The 23,997-nt window shown below is 42.6% G+C and overlaps 1 protein-coding gene across 1 annotated transcript in view; it reads right to left on the bottom strand.

Moving 5' to 3' along the window:
* Positions 1-961: 961 nt before the first annotated feature.
* SLC30A8 (solute carrier family 30 member 8) overlaps positions 962-23,997 on the bottom strand; it is a 30,484-nt gene continuing 7,448 nt past the window's right edge. The window contains 9 exon segments of the mRNA XM_053929861.1: positions 962-993; positions 996-1,106; positions 2,453-2,517; positions 7,194-7,362; positions 7,365-7,374; positions 9,038-9,239; positions 13,018-13,150; positions 13,153-13,170; positions 15,224-15,370. Coding sequence (XP_053785836.1) covers positions 962-993; positions 996-1,106; positions 2,453-2,517; positions 7,194-7,362; positions 7,365-7,374; positions 9,038-9,239; positions 13,018-13,150; positions 13,153-13,170; positions 15,224-15,370 — 887 coding nt within the window.

Raw genomic sequence — 23,997 nt, forward strand, 5'->3', positions numbered from 1 at the left:
GCCTCTCTATGTCTCCCCACTTTCTTTTATTAATAGGTCATGCCATATGAAAACACCCCCCAAACAGTAATTTTATAAATGTTAATTTATACAGAGAAGTAAAATATAATTCAATAGTTTCAGACGTATTACAACGTAACTTATAAGCAAGATGGAGAGAGGGCATTTCTACACCATTTAGTGAATAGTGATATTGATAGACAAGGATTCAAAAGAACTGCCCCACTTTGGCTAGTGTGGTTCAGTTGGTTGGAGCCTTTCTCTATAAACTGAAATGTCACAGGTTTGATTCCTAGTCAGAGCACATGCCTAGGTTGTGGGTTGGGTCCCTGGTCAGGACACGTACCAATCACTGGTTCTCTCCCTCTCTCTCTTCCTCCCTGACCCTCTCTCTAAAATCAATAAGCATGTCCTCAGGTGAGGATTTAAAAAAACTTGCCCCAAATCATATTACCACTTGACAACTTGGTAGAAAAGCCAAGTTCTTAAGAAGTATTAGGCTTCCTAATTCTCTTTTACCTCTAACTTGGCTCATCTTATTTTTGTCTCTTGGGTTTTGGGAAATTTTTATGACTCTTTGCCTTGCTACAGATGCCTGATCAGACTTTCCTGAGTTCATTTTTACTCAGTCACCCTTGGGCTGGGCCACTGAATGGCAATGAACTTTTCATTGCCTGTGGTTACAGACAACCATTATTTCAGGCCCCTTCAGGAACGACCTACACACACATTCCTGAAATTAAACACATCTACTGATGAGCTGATAACCCAATTGATTGGTGAATCTAAATTTATCTTATTCATGGTGGATGGAGCTAAATAAAGGAGTATGAAAGGTACACTGTATTGTATCATCAATTTCTCAAACATCTTCCTTTGGTTCTTCATTTCTTATGTTCCAGAAACTGCAGAGCATCATTTCCTGACCTGTCACATCTAGTATACTGACAGTGTGACTGAACTAGTCCTGGGGATCTTCACAGAAAAGGCAGCAGAATTCCGGTCGGCTGGAGATTCCATCTGAATGGTGAGTGAATGCACAGGAAAGCTATTTCCGAGGGCTTTAGCAATCTCCCTCCGAACACTCTGGCTGTCCCAGCTGGCTGCTGTTGAAAAGGAACCACAGTGCGACTGGCATTGATTGCACACACCTAGGTGACTAGCAAACCTCCAGCTTCGAGTGCTCCATGGGGTGGGTCCCAGGCCAAGCACTCAGAAGGAGGCAGGTTGGCTCTGACAATCAGCTACAGCCACACAGACAAGGCAGGGGGGAAATTCTAGTGCAGCAAAGCACCCCGTCACTGTGGGAGCTCTTCCTCACAGTTTGCTCTGGGGCCTGGCACTCCTAGGGGCTGCTTATAGAAGGGGAAATGAGCCCTGAAAAAATGCCAAGACAGAATGGTTATTTCTTATACAACTTTGCTCACCAGTCCCCAGGGACCTCTGGGTTGCAGCCCTTGTATCTAATCAGAAGCTATATCAAGACTAGTGACAGGAGGCAGGAAGCATTTAGAGCTCCCCACAGACCTTTCTTAGAGCAGCAACTCTTACTCCATCTTTTCTCTTGTACCCAAAGGTGTCAGGAGGCTATAAAGTTCCCTCCCTAGTAACCTGATTACTAGATTCTTCCATTTGCAATAAAATATTGATGCAGTAGATGCTGTAAATTCCCTGTAGCCAGATCTGAGCCTCTCAGAGAAGATGAGAACGTCTGAGAAAGCAAAGTCCTCAGATGACTGTCACCAACATCCCTGTACCCTGCCACTAAGTAAGTTCTTGAGTTATTTTCTTTTTTAACAGCCTAATGTATCATCCTTGGCCCGAGCTATACTGTGAGACTCCTCCCACTGTCCACTTCCTCGGCCCTAGGACATGCCATGGACAAAATCACCATCTACTTGATAAAGTAGTTTTTACAATAAACCCAGCATCCTAGGTATTATCGCACATGGTTGTAGAATTTCTAACCATTCACTAAAAAAAATAATTAATTTTTACTAGCAAGTTTTTTAGATTGTTGGAACCTTAAGCATAGAGCCTGTGCATCCTTCATTTTTCTATCATCAGTGATAGGAAAAGCATCTCATACACAGGGGATACTCAATGGAGATTGTTTACATCATTCCTATTAGTTAACTGTTTGGGTGCCAAGTCAAGCAGGTGAAGTCTGATTTTTCAGACCCTAAGGTCTTGAAGGTTGGGTGGCATTTTAGCCCTTTGTTCTACTCTCTACCCTCTTCAGTCAGCCTGAAGGGATAGCATCACTATCCCTGTTGCCATGACGACATTGACAGGAGGGATGGTTTCCAAAGGCCCTTGGTAATACAAAACACTTCACAGTTGTTTTGACAGGCAGCAGGCACTAAGGGCAGCTCTACAAAGAGGAGGAAAATTACTGAGTTTATAGAACAAGGACTGAATTTTGTCCAGGGTGTTTACGGAACTCACTGACCTGCAGCAACGTGCACTGAGAGGATCACGTGGTTCTTCGTTAGACACCAGATGTGCAGGCTGCCCCTGAGATGAGCTCTTTCACCGCATCGTAGCTCAGGTTGCTTGGCACGCCCGACAAAAGGAAAGAGTGGGTGGTTGTTGAATGGGAGGCTGCTGTTATTCAGCTGATACAGCTCACTGAGAAGGCTAATTGGGTCTGCAATGTCCCCACCCAGATATCAACATGTGCCATCTCCAGTTATAGTTTCTTATTTCAAATGTGTACAAATCAGATTCACCCACTGCAAAGGGTTTACTGTCAATCCAAAGCTCATGACAAATATTTGCAGATTTTACTGTACAGTAATCAACACCAGTGATGTGCTCATCCTTCATTTCCAGGGTTTATTGTGCTTTTCCCAATGACCTTTGCATACACTCTGGAAGCAAAATGAAACAACCTGGGATTTGGTATCAGATAATCCTGGGTTAGCATTCTGGCTATAACTATTATGAGTTTACCCAAATCTTGGAACTTCTCTAATTTTCGGCATCATTTGCAATAAAATGAGGATAATAAGAACAATATGTAGTTCACAGAGTTCTTTGAGGAGCGTATCAGAAAATAACCGCCTTTTGTAAACTATGATGCTATACCAATGTTAGTTATCCAACAGGTCAGCTGAGTGAACTGCATTAATAGGTGACCCTAACATTGTAATACCATTATATTATTCAATTTGTACAATTTTACTAAACTTTCAAACAAAATAGAAACAGACTCATAGAGACAGAGCAGACCGACACCTGTCAGAGAGGAGGGGTGTCGGGAGCTGGGTGAAAAAGGTGAAGGTATTAAGCAAAAAACACCCCTCATAGATACAGACAACAGAATGGTGGTTACCAGAGGGAAAAGGGGGTGGGGGAGATAGAAGACACTATAGGGAGATAAATGGTGATGGAAGGGGACTTGATTTTGTGTGGTGAACACACAATACAGTGTACAGATGATGTGTTATAGAATTGTACATGAAGCCTATACAATTTTATTAACCAATGTCACTCTAATAAATTCAATAAAAAACAAAATTTAAATACAAATATTGATTTAGATTCATTAGTTAGGGTTTGAAGCTCAGGGCACAGAATGTAATAGTTTAACTGCATCCGTGTTTCTAAAGGAACAGTGTGGAGCACACAGGAAGGTGGGTGGTCTGACAGGCAGCCACTCAGCTTTTCTTTGGGGCTGGAGGAACTGGGGCGTCTTGAGCCTGGAGAAGAGCAGGCTAAGGAAGTAGGATTGCTTTTTTCAAACACTGCAAGGATTGTCATATGGAAGACTGGAGGGTATGAACAGTTTGAAGTTGCTTGCTTTGGCTCACTGCAGGAGCCAATGGTTGGTGAGAATTGTAAAAGATATCAGTTTGACCGGCGCAACAATGTCAAAAGCCATTGGATGCAGTAGTAAATCCCTGTCTCCTGAAGACGATCCAGAGAGAATGCTGTAGAAGAGACTTCTAAGGCGGACCACCTTTTAGCCTCTACTTCCATCATATGTATACCACCCCAACGCCTGGTGTGATTGTTAAAAATAAGTATGCCTCGGCTGCATTCCCATCCACCTGAGGAAAATTTCTGTGGATGGGACTTTCAAATCTACACAGTTCCAGAGGGGCTCTCAACCTTGGAAGCACAGTAGTATCACTGTGGGAGATATTAAACATCCTGATGATGGGATTACATGCAAGACCAATTAAATCAGACCCTTTGGGAATACGACCCAGAATCAGTACTTCCGATGCTTATTGGATGACTGTAACACAAAGTCAATGCTGAGAACCACTGTACCAACACTGACAAGCCTCTGGACAATGTTTCTACTTTGCAGTGGTTCTCAAGCTTGGCCACATGTTAGAAAACATCAAAGCCAGTCGCCGCCACCCCAGTCAGTTTTACCGGAATCTCTGGGTATGGGGCCTGAGCATGATAAGTATTTTTAGAGAGCTTCCCAGATTGTCATGAACAGCCTGTTGAGAAGCATTTGCTTAAAAATATAGAGAGCATCCTTAACCCTCCTTTCTCGGAGTTAAGGACCTTGCTCATGGGGATTTTCCCTTTAGGGCTGCTTTAATATTCTTTACAGTTTGAGTTTAGTGCAATCCCGCTTCATCTTGTTTCATGGAGGCAAAAAAGAGCTGGTCAACATCGACTTTCACTGAATGAGCTGCACAAAGCACAGGATACCAGAAAGAAATTGGAGGAGTTTTGTCTCAGGTGAGCCATAGAATGTGTTGGAGTCATGGGTGAAGTTGTTCTGTTGTAGGAATAATAATAATAGCATACCTTTATTGAGGACCTAGCATAGCGCAAAGTTTGTGCCGAGCACTTTATTTATAGTGGTTATTTTACTTTAATATTTACAAGAACTTTAAGAGCTAGTTACCAGTGTTACAATTCCTATTTGACTGGAGACAGAGAAGTTGAAAAGCATTGCTTAGGCCACACAGATAAGTGGGGTGTTGGAGTTCATGCTCGGAGTGGGAGGTGTTGTGCAAATGCTAGACTCTAGGTGTTGCAACCCAAAGTTGACCAGTATGCCCAGTGGGTCATCTCTGGGGAGTTCCCTTTGACTTCGGAAGGCCTGCTACCATTCACCTAGGACCCTTGAGATGAAAGCATGATCCCATTACCCTTTGTCTCTCTTGCCTCCTTTGCCTCTACATTTATGGAGAACACAAGTCCACTATTCTTTCTTTTACTCTATGAAATGATGCTGACAAGCACAGGGATGTGCTCCTACTGACCTCAGGCTCCATCACATTCTAGAAACCTTTTCTTTTCTGAGGGAGAGCCTGCAAAAGTATTAATGCAGCCAGGAAAATTCTCAAATTAGTGTTTAAAAAATAGTTTCCCAGATTAGTAAGTACATGAAAAAAATCACTCAGCATGACTCAGTTAAAGAACTGCATGTGAAGCCAGTAAGATAAAATATTTCACCTGTCAGATTAGGAAGGAGTCAGTGGACTGACGATACCCAGTGATGGTGAACATGTGAGGTAATGGGCACTGGCGTAGGCTGTTGGCCCAAAAGACACTGATCTGGGATCTTTGGCAGGAATGGCAGTATCTGTCAAATTTCAAAATGCACAGAACTTTTGAAACAGAAATAACATTTCTAGGAATTATTCCACAGATATGTAAGTGCTAAAAATACATATGTACAAGAATGGTAATTACACCATTGTTTTTAATGCCCATAAATAAGCAAGCACATGCATTCAGTGGAATACTTTGTAGCAATAGAAAAGAATGGGGTGTTTCTATGTATCTTTCTAGGTATTTTCGATCATATTGGAGATCTTTCCATATTAGTTATGGAAAGTGAAAAAAACAAGTGCAGAATCCCGTTTGTTTAAAAAATGCATCTATCCATCCATACATACATGCACTATACATATTTTATATATGGTACACATATATATTATACTTGCGTGTATATAACATGTACATACATAAATGCATAGTCATCTCTGAAAGATATGTGTCAACTTATTGGTAGGCATTACCCCTGATGAATGGGACTGAGAATTCAAAGGTGGAAAAATGGGGAGACTTTTTAAATTCATTTTTACCTTTCCATATTATTTTAATATTTTACCAAAGATAACTATTCTTTTATGCTAACCTCATTTAAAAATTAAGCATCTTCCAGACAGGAGTTATCTGAGTTTCAATGGTTAGCTGTCCTTTCTTCCCTGGAGGGTCACAGGGAAGATCTATACGGAAAGACAGGGAAAGTGGGACATAGTCATCTCAAATTGTGGCCCAATCTGTCTTTTACCCGCCTTTTAGTCAGTAAGTTCCATAATACCAACAACAGCTGCAGCTCAGCACTTGGCCCTCAGGAGAGGAAGTAGATGTACTGTGGCTGGTCAAACCAAACTTGTCACCTCCAGGGCGAGGCAGTTCGCTTGTTGCTCCGGGACGTTTGACTCCGTCTTGTTTCACTACTGTCAACGTTATCATCTGCCAACCATTGCAGGGCCCACTGAGAACAGAACCTTAAATGGAGCCCCGGCAGCAAACACTATGGAAATGTGAGCTGTTCTGGAGGCAACTGCCTTCTGGGACTGTATCTACCTTATATCAAAATATGCTAGACACAAAAGAAATGTTCAGCCAATATCCAGGTATTTTTGATCATCTGAATGTTTGATGTAGTGCAAACCTCTGGTTCTGGTTGAATTTTGGGGGTGTTGTTCACAATCCCCTCCTACAGAAATCCGTAGTCCAGTGGTTCTCCAAGTGGGATACAGCAGCATCAGTATCTTGTTAGAAATTCATGTTCCTGGGCCCCACCCCAGACCTACCATCTCAGGAATGGGTTGGGGAGGCCCAGCAATCTGTGTTTTAACGAACCCTCCAAGTGATTCTGATGCCACTACAGCTGGAGAACCACCAGCCCAGCCTAACAAGGGTGTCAGGCAAATCAGTGCTGCCTGAAGGACAGATGTATGCAGCCTTTCTTGGGCCGTTTCTGTACACTTAGGGAAAAGCTAGCACCTCTGCAGTAACTTCCTCCATGCTTATCTCCAGTGTTTGTACATATGGCTTTTACACTGAGACACATCGTTTAACATTTGTTGGAGGAAAAATAGAAGCCAAAACTTTTTGCTGGTTCTTGCCTGAAAGAAAATCATAGTATTTGTTTTTCCCCAAATTCCTTATCAGTTTAAATGTTCTCTGTGATGCATATTGACAGTGAGGCCACTCCCTTTTCTGCTCTTAGGGAAGAGAAAACATGGACCCTAGGAATAAGAGTAAAATCACTCCTACCTGCCGTGAGTACGACGGAGAAGTCCTTTAAGATGGTGAGGGTGCTGGCCCAAACCAGGACGGAAACGACAAAGGTGCAGATTGGGTCAGCCATTTATAGTCTGGCTAGAAAATACAGGGACGTTGGTTAACTGATTCTGTGTCACTTTGGCAGAAAGTCTGATTAATAAAATCAGGGAACCTCCCTGTTTCCTTCCTTCTCCATCACCCTTTCACCCCCTGACACTTGACATTCAACTCAGAGGCAACTTTCTGAGGACTTAATCCTTCTCTTAAGCTTTAAACAACCAGTGATGGGAGAAGAAAGACTGCAGGACATGCTCTCCCATCACTTAAGAAGTAACAGGAAAGCTATTCTTGAGTGTTTTCTCAAGAGGCCTGATTTAACTTCTCTGGAATTAAGAGCAGTACAGAGTGTGTGGTAGACTGATTTGCACAATACCCAGGGACGTTTCAGCCTTAATTTTGATGAGAAGAAAGCGTGTCATCTGCTCAGAGGTTGCATACGAGCAAAGTGCAGCCGGATCTTGGTCTTGGCAGACTGGAGGTACTTCGGTTTTCCCCTCCCAGGAGTGGCACATACATGAGGCAGGCCTCTTTGATGCCACCCTAAGAGGACAAGCCAAGGCCTCGTTCTTGCCTTGCTGCTGCTGGCCCTTTAGCCTCAGGGTGAAACGCCTGCTATTCTGCCTCGGACGCAGTTTTGTGCCACAGAAAAGTACATACCTCATCTCTCTAAGAAACTTGGCATCAACCTAACCTTTAAAAGCATACTCTCAAACTCCACTCACCCATATAATTTTGAAGTGTTTTCCTTAAACTTAATGCTTTCAGTGAGCATTTGCTCAACTGAATTCTGATCTGTCTTTGTAATTTGCATTTACATGTTTTCATTTTTTAGTGAAACTAATGCAGAGGCCCTGCTGACTGGGCAGTTGTGACACAAACTGAGATTAGAGCTCTTTTCCTCCATCACCCCCTCCCCCACTCTAAGCCTCCCCTGTCCATTCTCGGTACTGCCCAATAGAGATCTGTAGTGGATATTTCCTGAGGGTCAGAGAGCCCCGCAAATCCATTCCCAGTTTCCATTAACACCCGGACTTTTTGGAGAGCAGTTACCTCCCCCTACTGTGGGTGATACTGGTGAGACAGTCATCCAGTGCTCTACCCTCCCCCCACCAAGCAGCAGGTATGAGCCCCAAACTAGGTGAATGAGACTCCCTTTCCCAGAAATAGGAATCTTCAGCGTAATGACAAGAAATGAAAAAAAAAATGAGTTACATTCATTTCAGTCTTGTGTCTGGGACAGAAATTGGATAGTTTCTGAAATAAGTCATCCTTATTTGTACCTTTTGTACCTTAATTTCTGTCTGGCAGTTTATCCAATGTATTAACTGCCCCCCCCCCCCGCCCGCACACACACATATGTATACATTTTTTTTCTTAAGTGAGCTAGAGAACTTTCTGTTGCTTACAACCCAAGATCCCTAATGTATTCATGGTTCCATTGTGGTCCATATTGACCCCATGACAAAAGGAGCTACTTTCCTAAAAGATTGGAAGCCCTACAGTTAAAGACACAGCTCTTAAGAATTGGGGAAGTCTAAGGTTTCAGGTTTTGAATGTTTGCCTGTTTGAAAGCTTGCACAGTAGTTCATTTAGGCAAACATCATCTGTCCACTTTCGTTTAAGTTAAGATTGGAGGATCGACTTCTATACGATTGGTGTATAAAATTACTACGACAGTGGGTGAAATCAAGCATATCACCTTAGAGTAGATAATAAGCGCGCTGGTTAACACTCTGATGCTCTGAAGTAGATCTCCGAGGGTGTGTGCAAAGGCTGCTCTGACACTGGCATTAGCTTGCACTTCCTTGTGACCGTGACCAGGGCGTCTCTGGTGCAAGATCACACTCAGTTTGAACGAGAGAACTGCGTTCTCAGCACCCATGAGATTACCCCCTAAAAACCTATGCAGTGTAATAGAAGAGCTGACAGCGGCGTATACTATCCAAATTGGCAGATAATTGAAATAGCAATGTTTTAAGATACACTATTTGGGACTAATTTTGAACATAAATGGATCATAGCATTTAAAATTGGTCACACAAGGACAGGCAATGAAGATGTGCCTCAGTTTTTCCTTCCATCCACCTGATGCCATTGTGTCACATTAAACCTGGAAACCATCACTTCTTAGATGAAAGTCAAGTGTTTGGCGATGGGGAGGAGTAAATGTCATTTATTGATGGTCCACTACATGTCAGGCGCCGAGCTAGGCTTAAAGCTGAGCTTTGGTGGGAACGTAATTAAATGTGCTGCTTTCAAATGCAAAAAGCAGCAGAAAGGGATACAATAAAATAAGTAGTGAATTTCATCAGGGTTGGATTTTTTTGACCTTTTATTTCACTTAATTTTGTTCATTTACATGAGAATTTGAAATTTGAATAATTTTCTAGTGGCCAGTGATGAATATACTGTGCTTATGTATATGTGGCTATTTATCGAGACTAAAGTATATTAAAATATTATAAATGTAAATATAGATATGGGTACACACACACACAATACTGCAAAATTTAACAGTTCCTATTCACATCAGAGTTAAGTGGTAGTCATTATAAATTATGTACCTGATTCTATTTATCTACAATTTCAAGAGGCATTAGACCAAAGGTAAAATCAGAACTTTTTTACTGATGGCCAACAAGGATTGTTTTGCCTGGAAACTCTTTCTGTACATTTTGTTACAAAGGTTTTAAAAATTATTGTTCAGTACCTTGTACCTCTGTTTTCAGTAGAGTGTCTGCCAAATCTCAGGCCATCATCACAAAGCGAACTGACTGCTCTCCACCAAAATTGATTATTACACAATGGACACGTGTTAGGTTGTCAGTGTTTGGGCAGAAATTAACGCTCAGTTAGGAGTTACCGTTTCAGGCCCTTCAGACAGCCTGCTATGGCTGGCAGTTAATCGACGCTCTTTCTCAGTCTGCCACGTGTGCTCCTCACACTGTCATTCATTCTTCGCTGACTTTATTTGAAGGAAAAACAACTCACTTAGGGATCTGTGTACACCAGGCACTGTTAGATGTCTGGGAAATAAAAGTGAGTGAAAACAGACATGGTCCCTCCCCATTGTGGCTTTAAATATGAAGGAGATGCAGAGACCTTAAAAAGACACATGCATACATGGAAAGTTCTAATTGTAATAAGTGTATGAAAAACTGCTGCTACAGATAAGCAAACAAGGGAGTCCAATTTAGTTGGCAAGACAAAACATTTGAGCTGGATTTGAAAGGTTAGAGTTAAATAGGCTGATGAGGGGAGAGAATGTTTCAGGCAGAGGAAATTCAGAATGTAGTAGCCTTAAGCCTCTGTCAATAATTTTCATTCTAGAATCCCTTTGCAACCTGTATTACAACTTTCTGCCCTTATTTTGAGTACCCAAGGAATAAGTATATTCCCAAATTATGGTTCTGATATCCCTATTCAGACAACACAGCCTCTAGCTGCACTTGAAATCTGGAATCCCAGTTCTGGGAGAAAACATTAGAGTCATCAGTACCCTCATCCATTCATAACTACCTGCTTGCCCAGGGAAGTCAATGCCTTTCAATTCCACTGTCTTTCTGAACATTGAAAATTGAGGTCCAAGTTCAAAAGCAGTTGCAGTAAAAAGAACATGTGAATGGTATCTGTTTATAAAGTCAAAGTCAGTCATTGAGGGTCCAGGTTTATGGGGTCGTTTGCTAGGGGTATCCTTCATCTTTGTGTAGCATTGACACAACTATGTGACATATGACTCTGGAAGTTGTGAATATCTTTATGCTTCCTGCAGCCTTGTGGACACGTAGTTCTCCTATGCAACGACGATGCCATTGCCCCCCAGTCAGGAGGACATGCACTCTGGCTTGTCTCCTAATGGCAACAGATTTGCATTGATCTCCCCAGTGCCAATGTGAAACACATTTTCAATATAACTGGCCGGGGGGAGGGGAGAGGGGAGTGGACTAAGTATCTAGTCAGTGACAGCACGTGCAATACCACTCTTCTATCTCTTTAGCTCACAGAGTTTGAGAAATGGTTGGCAAACTAAGAGGTGAGGGACAGCGGCAGGTAACAGGGAAGGGTATCAGAGTGACCTGAGGAGCTTTTTCAAAGTGTGCATGCTCAGGTTTTACTCCAGTTTTAGAGATTCCTCTGCACTCTCTCTTTAAAAACACTGTTTAACAGGCCATTTGTCTATCACTGTTTTCACTTTCATGTATAAACCTACCACACAGTGTGTACCATGTTGCATTGCAAAATAGACAACAGATGATGCATATAGAGAGTGTATGAGTTTCCTAATGCTGCTGAAACAAGTTGCAATAAGCCTTTCTAGCTTAGAACAAGATAAATGTCTTATCTTACAGTTCTGGAGGTCAGAAATCTAAAATGCGTGTGCAGGACTGCATTTCTACTGCAGGTTCTGGGGGGGGGGGCATATTTTCTTACCTTTTCCAGCTTCTAGACGTCACTTACATTCCCTGACTCCAGGTCCCTTCCTCCACCTTCAAAGCTAGCAATGCAGCATCTTCTCCCCTCTCTGACCTTATACCTCCCTTTTATAAGGACCTTTGTGTTACAGTGGAACTATTTGAATAATCCAGAATAATTTCCCCATGTGAAGATCCACCCTTAACTTAATCGCATTTTAGAAATTCCTTTTATTGTGTAAGTTAATATACTTAGAAGTGCCAAGTAATGTGGAAATTTTTGAGGGGCCATTATTTTCTTTACCTCAGATGATAGATAGCTAGACAGACAGACAGATACAGTTTTGAATAGGGTTGCCCAGAATCAGAGCAACCCTGTTTAAATGGGAAGGAGCAAATTGACCAAAAGGATCAAAGCCCTGGCCCTAAACCCATTGTTATGAGCAATCAAGTTGTTCATTTGGGGAAGAGCAGACAAATATGACAACGATCACATGGCCCATAAGAATGATTTAAGACTACCTGGTCAAGAGAGTGGATCAATAGGCAGAAAATAAAGAGAGAATTTAGTTAACAGAACTTAAGGAAGAATTTTCATAATAATGCAAAATAATGCAAAGATAAGATAGAGTGCTTTTGAGAGAAATGAATGTTGTTAGTTCTTTTAAAATATATGAAACTAATGACCATTTTATAGGGATGTTGCAAAAGAGAATTCAGAAGTAGAAAGGGGACTGCAGTAAATAGAATGTAAGATCCCTTCCAACCCAGCTCTCTGGGAACCCATAGTATGCTCCTTAATAAAAACCGAATAGGAGTAAGTCATATCCCATATGGAGCCATCAATATGCATGAGAGAGCAGAACTGCCAGGACCCAATTCTGAGTGTGGTGGGTCTAGATTCAAATCCAGGTTCAACACCACCTCCTTGGCAATTTATTTAACCTTGCTGAGTTTCAGTTTTCTACTCTGTAAAGTAGGGATGTGGTGAACATTGAGCTTGATAATGTAGATCAAAAGATCTTAGCACAGTCCCTGGCACAAAAGAAGCATTCAGAATGGTAGCTATTAGAAGCCCATGTTAAAGCATGAAAACTAGCATAACCAAACTTCCTCTCAGTCATAGAGCCATTTGGATGCTCTGTCAGGTCTGCACCATCCTCCCCAGTGGAGGAATCAAACAAAAACAAAAAATAACACAACAAACACACATCTAGGTCCAGACAGGGACAAAGACTGGCTTCGTGGGTGGTGGCGGGGAGACTACACAACGCTGGCTGCCACTGCACAGCCCGAGACGATGATCATCACAGTCACCTGGATCTGATAATCCAGGTAGAGGAGGCGCTCACACGCCAGGTACAGCAGCACACCTGTCACTGCCCAGACACACAGGATGACAGCAGGGCACTGAGGATCTCTAAGGATGTAAGCACACAGATATCCACACACAAACAATTTATGAGTCACCTCAATGTCCCCAAGAGTCATAAGGCATTCACGTTCCCTGCCCCCCCTAAAAGAGGTTTCAAACCAGTTCACTCTGACTCACAAGGCAAAAGTTTGGAAGCATTTTAGCACTAAGATGGAGTAGTTTTATGTTGCATTTATAAAACACCGGCGTCTGAGTTCATTACACTCCATGTTACTCAGTAATTTGCAGCAATTTTTAAAGCATATTAATTGCTGCCTACCCACGCTGTTTTCCTTGGGATTTTAATTTAAGCAGGTGCTAAAATGATTGAAACTTATTAGGAGATGAAATAATGAGACACAAAGAGTGAAAGGTATTTAGAAACTCTTAATTTTGCCATAAAACATTTATAGCATACCAGCACCAGTATCTTCTGTGGATTAAAACAGTAAAAAGGGAAGCCTTCAGAGGGTACTTGAAAAATGAGTTTCATTTGCCAACTCAATATACCATAAACACAGAGGTAAGCTCAGAGGTGTATCAACACTCTCACTGCATTTTAAGAGCAGCAGTAAGAAAAAGAAACTTCAGGATGAAGACATTTACATTAATATTTAAAGACAAGATAGTGTTCAATCTGCCTGCTGAGTCAAGGACATTTGCTTACTTAGGGGATTGTTAACACCTCACCCTGATCTGTAAGTGAACCTTGTAGATGGACTCTAAAAAGCTCACAAGGGTCTAGAAAGATCCTATGAGTCAGTGGTCGGGCACAATCCATACTTTTGACCTTCCCTCTTTAAAGGAGGACACTGCAACCTGTTTCCCATTGTGGGACATGTTCCCCGACTTTAGCCACTTCCACACAATTGTCATGATTTTTGCCAGAGCCACCTGCCACCTGTCTTATTAGACACTTCATATTCTCCTTACATAAATTGACTCTGTATATTTAGCTTCTCCCTGAACAAAGAGCTCCATGAAATTACATGTTTGATGTTCTCGTTGATTTCAAACTCTGTGTCATGGTGCTGCCTAATGCAATAGCCATCAATCACCCGTGGCTGTTTAAATTGAAATTCAGTAAAAGTAAAAATCCAGTTCTTCAGGAGCACCAGCCATGTAGCAAAGTGTTCTATGGCCATGTGAGGCTCTATACTATAGAATGTCTCCCCGGAAGCAGAGTTCTGTTGGGCAGTTCTGGTCGTCTGGCGTGTCCGTGAACTTCCATGGCCAGGACGGACAAGCGACATTTGAAATTCTGAGTCCTCCCTATGTTTACAAAGCATCCTATGTTTACAGAACAGCTCTGGCCAATGGTATCAGAAAAGGTAAAGTGCAAGTAATAATTAGACAGAAAAATGATGGATGCTCAGCCAAAAGTATTGTTTTCTAAGAGGAGCTCTGTTGAGGGACTGAGAGAGCATCTTCGGGTCATATTGTCACAACCTCTTTTTATCTGTGTTTATTGCCTTCTCCCTCTCTCTCACTGAAAGGAATTAGAACTTCCTTTTATTCTAAGCTTGCAGCAGCACAGTCCACAGTTGCCAGGCTGTGGTCTGGGTGGGGCGGCACCTTTCAGTGACTCCTGGCCAGGTCAGCATGTGGCCCACCCCTGCTCCGCCCTCAGCTCTCCTTCACTTTCTATTCTTGCCCTCCCTGTGAGAAGTTCTTCCATCTCTGCAACTTTTTTGTGCTGTCTGTGCCTTACTTTGTAAAATGGTGGGAGCTTTTCCCTCATCCTCTCTCCCAGATGCAGAGTAACTTAATGAATGACATTGTGGCTGTCACCACACATGAGACCCTGGGGCTGGGTGGTTGCAGAAGTGACCCATGTGTTCCTGTTGCCCCACTGGAGTAGACATGGCCTGATGAAACTGGTTTTTAGCTGAATTAACACTGAGAACACGTGTTCCCAGTACCTGTCTATTTTATCCAGAGATGTGCCTCTGAGGGTTTTTTTTTTTTTGCCTACGGCTCTGCTTTGTCCCCTTTGTTGTCATCCTCCTTTGGACCCTGAGGCATTACACTGCCATAAACGCCCCATAGGGAACCATACCTGCTCGGTGCCATCCAAACGTCAGCCGCTTGGAGGGAGGTTTCAAGGACAGCCACAGGGAAAAGAGGCTGAGCAGGAAACTGGTCAGATCAATTCAGAGGTGGGCTGCATCCCTGACGACAGCAAGACTCCCAGCCACGTGGCCACCTAGGAGGTGCAGAATGTCACATGTGTCAGGGCCCCAGACTTCTACTCTCTCCATATGCGCACTTACCGGAGTTGGTAAAAATGCCACAGACTCAGAGCTTTAGAAGAGAAATTATCATTGATTCTGTCCTCCTCTTCCTCCGAATTTGACAAGTAAAGAAACCGAGACCCTGAGAGTGGGAAGGATCTAAGCGTGGGGAAATGAATTTCAAGGGCACGACCATTCCTAGGGGAGTAAAGGCATAGAGATTGGAAAGTGTGGGCATTCTTGGAGACGGTCCCTGTTGGACTCGGACATAAGGATTCAGAAAGGGCAGTGCAAAAAGATGAGGCTGGAGAGGCTCGGCCAGATTCAAAGGGCCTCAGATTCCAACATGAGCACCAGACTTTGGTCTGTAAACCAGATGACACAATGGCCCTCTTGGTGTGTTTTTATTTATTTAGTTTTTGGCTTGTAATTTTACCACTTTTTACTTCTCTACTAATTTGTATAATCCACCTGAGTTCGAGACCCCTGCTGTGAATAGTGGGGGGGGGGGGGCGGGGGAGGGTACAGGAAGGAGAAGGGCAAGCACTTTGCAGTGGAATTCCTGAGCACAACAACCCAGAAAAGTGCAGGAAGAGAACTCAGGCCCTGAAGTCCTGCCTGGCTTTTCTCTCCATTCCCTCCATGTCCCTTTTGAGAAAATACCTCCACCTCTAAAACTGAAGTCAGAGGAAAACCTTGTCTCTTCCTCCCTGAACAGAACTTGCTGTTTGAGAGCAATAACCTTCATTACTCTCGTTGCATCTTCCCAGCAACAAGCTTTGCTGACTGATAGTCCTCCCAGCAGCTGTTTATTGCCTTCTGTACTAAAAAGCAATGGAGGCTGTCAGTCATCAGCCCCTCCATCATCAGACTCACCTTGTCGACTAATGATTATAAAAAATTACATCTATGGCTCATAATTGCGGTAATCCCCCTAGACTGCTGGCTCTAGCTGCAGTTAATAACTGGTTTGTCAAAGTTTAATGGTCTGAAGCAAAGTAGTCTTCAAGCTTGTTACTGAGCTGTCGGTGCAAAAATCGCAATGATTCATTAGCCAAAAAGCAACATTTTGCTAACAAGTCAGCTGCCCTTCCAATTATCCTCTAATGTTGCTCTGTCTGCCAAATCGGGGCCTGATAATGAAGCGGTGTTAATAATGCATTATTTCTTGCCTGGGAAATGACTACACGCAGATAAGCAGCATGCCACCATCTCAGCAGTGAATGATGATGGTGTTTCCATGTGCTGAGCTGAAATCATAGCCTAAGTCAAGGAAATGAAGTCTGGCGGGGTTTCTTCAACAGGCTCAGCTGAGTCAGGAGGCAACTGAGAAAGAAAAAGGACCTGGCTTTGGAAGACGCATGTAAACATGGAGGATCAAGAACCAAGTACCATTTTGCAACCATCAGAACCGCTGTTAAGAACTATCCAAAAAACTGGGCAATTATGCTGAGGGACTATGGAGCAAACTTTTTGCAAGAAGTAGTTTGCACTGAACTTGAATTTGCTTCTGAACGTACGGGACAATTAATTCAATCATCCAGACAGCATTTATCGAGCCCTTACTGTGCATGGCAGAGGGACAGGACGTACAAAGATAAAGTTAAAAAATCACAGTCCCTCTCTTCAGTGATGTCATGTCCAACGCTCACTGCCCCAAAGGCATGCCTGGCGGGCTGGAGGACTGGAAAACCACTCCGACTGGGAGCATCAAGGAAGTTTTCACAGGAGAGAGGGGTGAGAATTAGCTGGAAGAGAAGGGTTTGTTGGGAAGAGTGGGAACGAGAACAGAGAGAAATGAAAACATGGAACCTTTGTGGACAAGCAGGAAGAGAGAAGTGTTGGAGGAATAATGGAAAGTCAGACTGGAAAGGTGGGCTGGGAACCCTTGTGGGGGGCATTATATGTCATGCTAAGGAGTGGCAAAGTTATCCTATGGGAAAAGGGGATCAACTGATTATTTTGAGGCAAGCTTGTGACATGTTCAGAACTGTATTTAAGAGGGAGATCTTTGCCAGCAATATGGAGACTGACTTGGAGGCAGAAGCAGCTGGCAGTTAACACACAATGGTCATAGACGAAGGCAATGATGATAACGGCGTGAGGGAAGGCGACAGTACTGGTGTTTCTGGATCACTTGGCAAGATGTAGCAAGCACTGCACGTATAACCAGGCAGGAAAGACACTAAGGACTGTGTTCTGCACACGGACCCTCCTTTGGGCCTGTGGGGTGGAGGCCACAGTAGGACATCAGGAGAGCATTGGGCCTGGGTCTCACACTCACCTCAGGTGCAGGGAGCTGGTGTTAAGTACACGTGCTGTTGGCCGTGGAGAACAGAGACGTGCTGACAGAACTGACAGACGTAGAGGTTTCTGAGACAACAGGAGCCTTGGTCCCCATTACAGGACTTACCCTGGTATGCCACTAATCCATAGTTTAAAAATTCTTTAATAGCGTTACTATCCTATGTAGCTTGTCATGTCAAAAACTCATGGGATTATCATATAACAAGTATTCAAACCATACCACAATTTGCATAGGTGTGCTTTGACATTTCTTAGGTTCTTAGTATCAGGAACATGAAGAAATGTAAGCGGGGTAAGCTGCTGAGGCATCCTGGCTCTGGTAGAAAATAAGATCCCTTGTCAGCCAAGCTTGTGGCTATCACACCACCCAGCTGTATCTTTTTCTTACTAAGAGAGATGTTTGTGCACTGCACTCCAAGGTGCTCACCAGCTCCCCCAGCCTGCTTCCAGCTCAGTGTCTCTATCCAGCAATACGGTGCTTCCTCCATCCTTGCTTAACTCTCAGCAGTCCTGCGTCACGATGCCTTTCCGGACCACTCTCAATTTCTCCCAGTGGTGGCCGTAGCTGAGCTTATTTTTGTGAGTTCTCCATGTCTGTATGTCTGTCTTTTCACATTGGGATGCATGTGTACGTCTGCACTGTAACTCATCTCTTTATGGCCTTTCCTCAACGCGGGATTTTCACACGCAATCAGAGAGAGTCCCAGTTCAACAGGTTCAAAGGCACATTAACAGAGGACCCATTGATGCTTACAGCCTCTTCTAATTCCTTCCTCCCATCTGCTCTGAGAGCTGAGGCCAATTCTCTCTCTAAACACAGCTCTATCACCTCGTTCTCCTCTGTTCAAAATGTCATTTATGCCTCCAGGCCTGCAGACTGAGTCCAATTCCCCAGCCAGGCCTCACGGTCCTTGAACTCCCAACAACTGTTCCAGTTTTATTCTCCACTAGCCATGCTTTAGCCTACACCACTGCCTTAGATTGGTCCTTTCACTTGTAAGTCAGTACTGCTTAACTCAAGCTAGCTTAAACAGCAACAACAACGAAATGATAATTTATTGACTCGAACAACTGAAAACAAACCTGTGTGGGATGGCATTGGGTGCAGCCTAAACTAAGGTTCCAAAAATGTTGTTGGGACTCTACTCTGTCTCCAACTATTGCTGTTTATTGTCCTACTGAAGACAGACTTCCTCCCTGTCAGCAAGAAAAGTGGGCCTCTGGAAGCTCCAGGTTCTTGTCCTTTTGGCAAAGTATTTGTAGAGTAAACAGAGGAAGACTTACCCCCAGCCTCCCTGAGTAAAGACCTGGAGACTGATTAATCTGGTCTGGCATCTCATACTCAGCCTTGTCTAGGAGCATAAGGTACATGGGCCAGGAGGACCAGAACCGCAGCCAGCACAAGGCATATGAGAAAGCTTACTCACCAGTCCACTCCCAACAGTGGCACCAAAATGTGTCTACATATCAGATCACTTGAATTACTCCCTAGGAACACATATTTCCTGTCTTGTTGCAGACCCACTCACTCAGTCTCTCCAGGCAAGGCTGTTACTACCTCTTGGAGCACAGCAATAATCAGATGCTGCTCATTCAGGCCCTTCCCTCTGAAAAGCATTTCTCATCTCCCTCTTAGCCACCTCTCTATTTCTACCCTGCCCTCAAGACTTTGCTCGAATACCATAGGCTGCAGGAGTGATCTGAGAATAATAATTGCTTTCTCTGACATGGTCAAAATGATTTCTGGAGGAGGTGAGCTATGGGTTGGGCTCTTAAATCATGGCCAGGGTTTTGATAAGTGTGGGGAATGAGGAGAGGGATTTTTCATTCAGATAAAAGGGCATAAACCAAAGCTATGAAGACATTCAGGTACAATGATTATTTTGCATTCAATGAATAAACAGCTGAAATAGAAGAGCTATATAAGAAAGTGGTAAAGAAAGAGACAGATAGTTTGGCAGCCAGATGGTAGGATATCTTGAAAGCCAAAGTAAGAACTTTTATTTTGTCCAGATGCTAGAGCTTTCAATCTATGGATCTCGCTCCCGTGGGGCAGCCCCTGGGGCGCAGCCTCTTCTTGCCAGGCGCCCTTGCCAGGGTGCCCCAGTGCTCAGGAATGCTTCCTACGTCTGCCATGAGGGGGAAACGTTGTGAAGGGCTGAACTAGGCAGAGAGGAGCCATGGAAGAATTTTGAAGACAGAACTAACATGATGAGAGCAGTTTCAGGAAAATCTGCTCAAAATAAGTACAGCTCAAATTCTAAATGGCTGTCTGTCAGTATCCATTTAATTCCTTTCCTGACAATATCCCTTTCCTCCGACTCTGAAACAAAGTCAGATTAGAACTCACAGACTAATTGTCAGGAATGAGAAGGAAAGGAAGAGACTGATTTGCTCACTCCAAGTGAATAACTTCCCATTTTACTCCTTAAAAATACAAGTCATTTAAAAAACAAAGCCACAGGACATTAAGAAAAGGTGCAAGGAGAAAAGTAAATTTTTGAATGGAAGACCATGTCATTTCAGACTATTGGTTAGACATCAGCTGGGGAGAAGATGCCATTGACTCTGGGCATCTAAATGGATTCAGGGAAAAGCAGAAGAAGAAAGTAGTGGAGGACACAAGCCAGTTTCTGCATCCTCCTGAGCTGTGTTGGCATGGGGTGATACCAGGACTTTGTTTGGAAGGCTGTGAATTTCCAGAACATCACCTTTTCAAATCACATTTCAAATGGATTCTGCTTTTTAGATTTTCCATTTTGTCCATCTGTTTCATGAGCTATTCAATATTGTCCACAATCTTATGAATTTTGATAATAAAAAATGTCAGTGGGTTTCCAAAGGGTGTTTTCCAGATTGGAACTGCTAAAAGTAAAAACTCCACCAAACTATTAAGTCAGTTCCTTCAAAAGACTTGCCCTAGCTCTAGAAATTGTGTGGCATCAATTATTTTTTAAACCAACTAGGAAAAGGTTATTAACAACTCTGGATTTGTCTTGGGCTGGATAGGTCTAAGTTCTTTTCCAGCTTTGAAAATCTATAAAAGTCTGAGTATATAGGCCATAAGACTCCATAGCTTGAAGAAACCAATTAATTCTGATTGCTAGCTATTATAGTACAAAAATAAAAAATAGCCTAGCAGATTCTATTTCCTTCTGCTCTCCGATTATTATTAATTTATGCCACCTTTTGGATAGTAGAAAAAAATGAAGGCGAAATATTGGTAACTGAGTATAACAGGCAACAGCAAGTAGCCAGGTAGCTTATGTATAGTGTGTTTCTGAAAAAATTGTTTTGGAAAAAAATAATAACATTGAATATCAAAACTTTCAGACTAAGTGCATAGCTGCACATAATTTTATTAAGAAAAGATAACCCTACTCCGCTGGAGTGCGGGGGAGGCTCCCGTTCTTCCCTGGACTTCTGAGCAGAGGCATATCTTACTTTAGGACTTCTGGTCAAGATGGAGGCATAGCTAAACACCTCTCACCTTCTTGCACAACCAGAGCAAAAATTGCAATTAAACTATAAAACAACTATCACTCAGAATCGCCAGAAAATCAAGCTATATGGAAGCCCAACAACCGAGGAATTGAAGAAGTCACATTCATCCAGGGGAGTAGACGGGGCTGAGATGGAGAGAGGGGCAGAGACATGGAGTTGTGGAAGAGGTGGTCCTACACCCATGTGTAGTAGATAAAAATTGGGAGGGATATCTCGGGAACAAGGGATCCCAGCACTATAGCAGACCACCCAGCCCAGGGTTCCAGTGCCAGGAAGATAAGTCCCTATAACTTCTGGCTATAAAAACCAGTGTAGGTTGGGGAGGCAGAAGAAACTGTGGGATTCTCAGGAGTCTCCTCTTAAAAGGACCCACATGGACTTAGAACTTCAGCAGACTCACTCCCTCTGGACTCCAGCACCGGGACAGCCGCTAGATGGGTACCAGGTGCATAGAGGTAGAAATCAAAGTATCTGGCATCAGGATGAGTGCTGTGGACAGCTTCCTCCTGGACAAAACTCCAGCGGCCAGGCAGTGACATTGCCCCTTTCTGAGCCTCCCTTCCCCCTACACAGAGCCACAGAACGGTGACACCATATCGAAGACTCCATCAACCTGGTTCACATGGGTTGCCCTCACCCCTGGAAATTATATAATGCTCTGCTTCATCCAACTTATTGGCGCACTTTTCTACAATAGGCCACACTACTAAGAAGGGGAGTCAAAGCAGCTAGAGCTAATACATAGAAACAAACACAGGGAGGCTGCCAAAATGAGGAGACAGAGAAATATGGCCCAATTTAAAGAATAGAGCCAAACTCCAGAAAAAGAACTAAACAAAGTGGAAATAAGCAATCTATCAGATGCAGAGTTCAAAACACTGGTTATTAGGATACTCCAGGAACTCACTGGATACTACAACAGCATAAAAAAGACCCAGGCAGAAATTAAGATTATACTAAGTGAAATTTTTAAAAAAATTACAGGGAACCAGCAGTGGAATGGATGACGCAGAGAATCAAATCAATGATTTGGAACACAGGGAAGAAAAAAACATTCAACCTTCAGAATAGCAAGAAGAAAAAACAGTCCAAAAAAATGAGGATAGATAGGCTAAAGAGTTTCTGGGACAACTTCAAACATACCAACATTTGAATCATAGGGATGCCAGAAGGAAAAAAGGAGGAGCAAGAAATTGAAAACTTATTTGAAAAATAATGAAAGAAAACTTCCCTAATTTGGTGGAGGAAATAGACAGCAAGTCCAGGAAGCACAGAGAGTCCCAAACAAGATGGACACAAAGAGGACCACACCAGGACACATCATAATTAAAATGCCAAAGATTAAAGATAAAGAGAGAATCTTAAAAGCAGCAAGAGAAAATCAGAGAGTTACCTACAAAGGAGTTCCCATAAGATTGTCAGCTGATTTCTCAAAAGAAACTTTGCAGGTAAGGAGAAACTGGCAAGAAGTATTCAAAGTGTTGAAAAGCAAGGACATACAACCTAGATTACTTTATCCAACAAAACTATCATTTAAAATTGAAGGACAGATAAAGTGCTTCCCAGACAAGGTATAGCTAAAGGAGTTCATCATCACCAAGCCATTATTATATGATAGATTTCATATAAAGGGAATTATTTTTAAAAAAGGAGATCAAAATTATGAACATTAAAATGGTAACAAATTCACAACTATCAACAATTGAAAGTAAAAAACAAAGTAAGCAAACAAGCAGAACAGAAAAAGAATCATAGATAGAGAGTTCATTTGCCAGGTTATCACTTAGGGTGGGGGAGGGGGAGAGTGGGAGGAAAGGTGCAAGGAGGAAGAAGTACAAATGGTAGGTGCAGAATAGACAGGAGGATGTTAAGAACAGTATAGGGAATGGAATAGCCAAAGCACTTATATGCATGACCCATGGACCCATTGTTTTTATTAAATAATCAATAAAATATATTTAAAGCATAATCAATATATAAATATTAATATATTAATTAATATTAATAACATAATCAATAAAATATATTTAAAGAAAGAAAAAGAAAGGGTAAAAATAAATGAATAAGAATATAATTTAAGATATTAAAATGTACCATATGAATACAACTCTGCCCTGACTGGTGTGGCTCAGTTGGGCATCATCCTGCCAAGTGAAAGGTTGCTGGTTTGATTCCCGTCAGGGCACATGCCTGGGTTTCAGGTTTGTCCCTGGTCAGGGTGTGTACGAGAGGCAACTGATCAATGTCTGTCTCTCTCACATCAAAGTTTCTCTTGCTCTCTTTCTCCCTCCCTCCACTTCTTTCTGAAAAGAAAGAAAGAGGGGGAGGGAGGGAGAGATGGAGGAAGGAAAGAAGGGAGGAAGGAAGGGAGGGAGGGAGGGAGGGAGGGAGGGAGGAAGGAAGGAAGGAAGGAAGGAAGGAAGAAGGAAGAGGGGAGGGAGGAAACAACCCTGACCAAAGATGGAAGAAGTAAAAAAGGTTTTTAAAGCCAAAGTTATGTTTTAAAAAAATAGAAGAGAAACTAAAATAATAATATAATCAAGAAAATGTATGCAAATAACATATCAGTAAAATAGACATCTACCCAGTTAAATCAAGAAAAAGAAGACAAACTATGTAAACAATATTAAAATAAGAAAGGCGTTAGATACAGGGGTGTCAAACTCATTTTCATCAGGGGCCATATCAGCCTCACGGGTGCCTTCAAAGGGCCGAATGTAATTTCAACTCCTTAACAGTTCAGGAGTAGTTACACTTATACAGTCCTAAAATTATTTCACCCTTTAAT

The sequence above is a fragment of the Desmodus rotundus genome, chromosome 8 (genome assembly GCF_022682495.2).
Source record: "Desmodus rotundus isolate HL8 chromosome 8, HLdesRot8A.1, whole genome shotgun sequence".
NCBI lineage: Eukaryota > Metazoa > Chordata > Mammalia > Chiroptera > Phyllostomidae > Desmodus > Desmodus rotundus.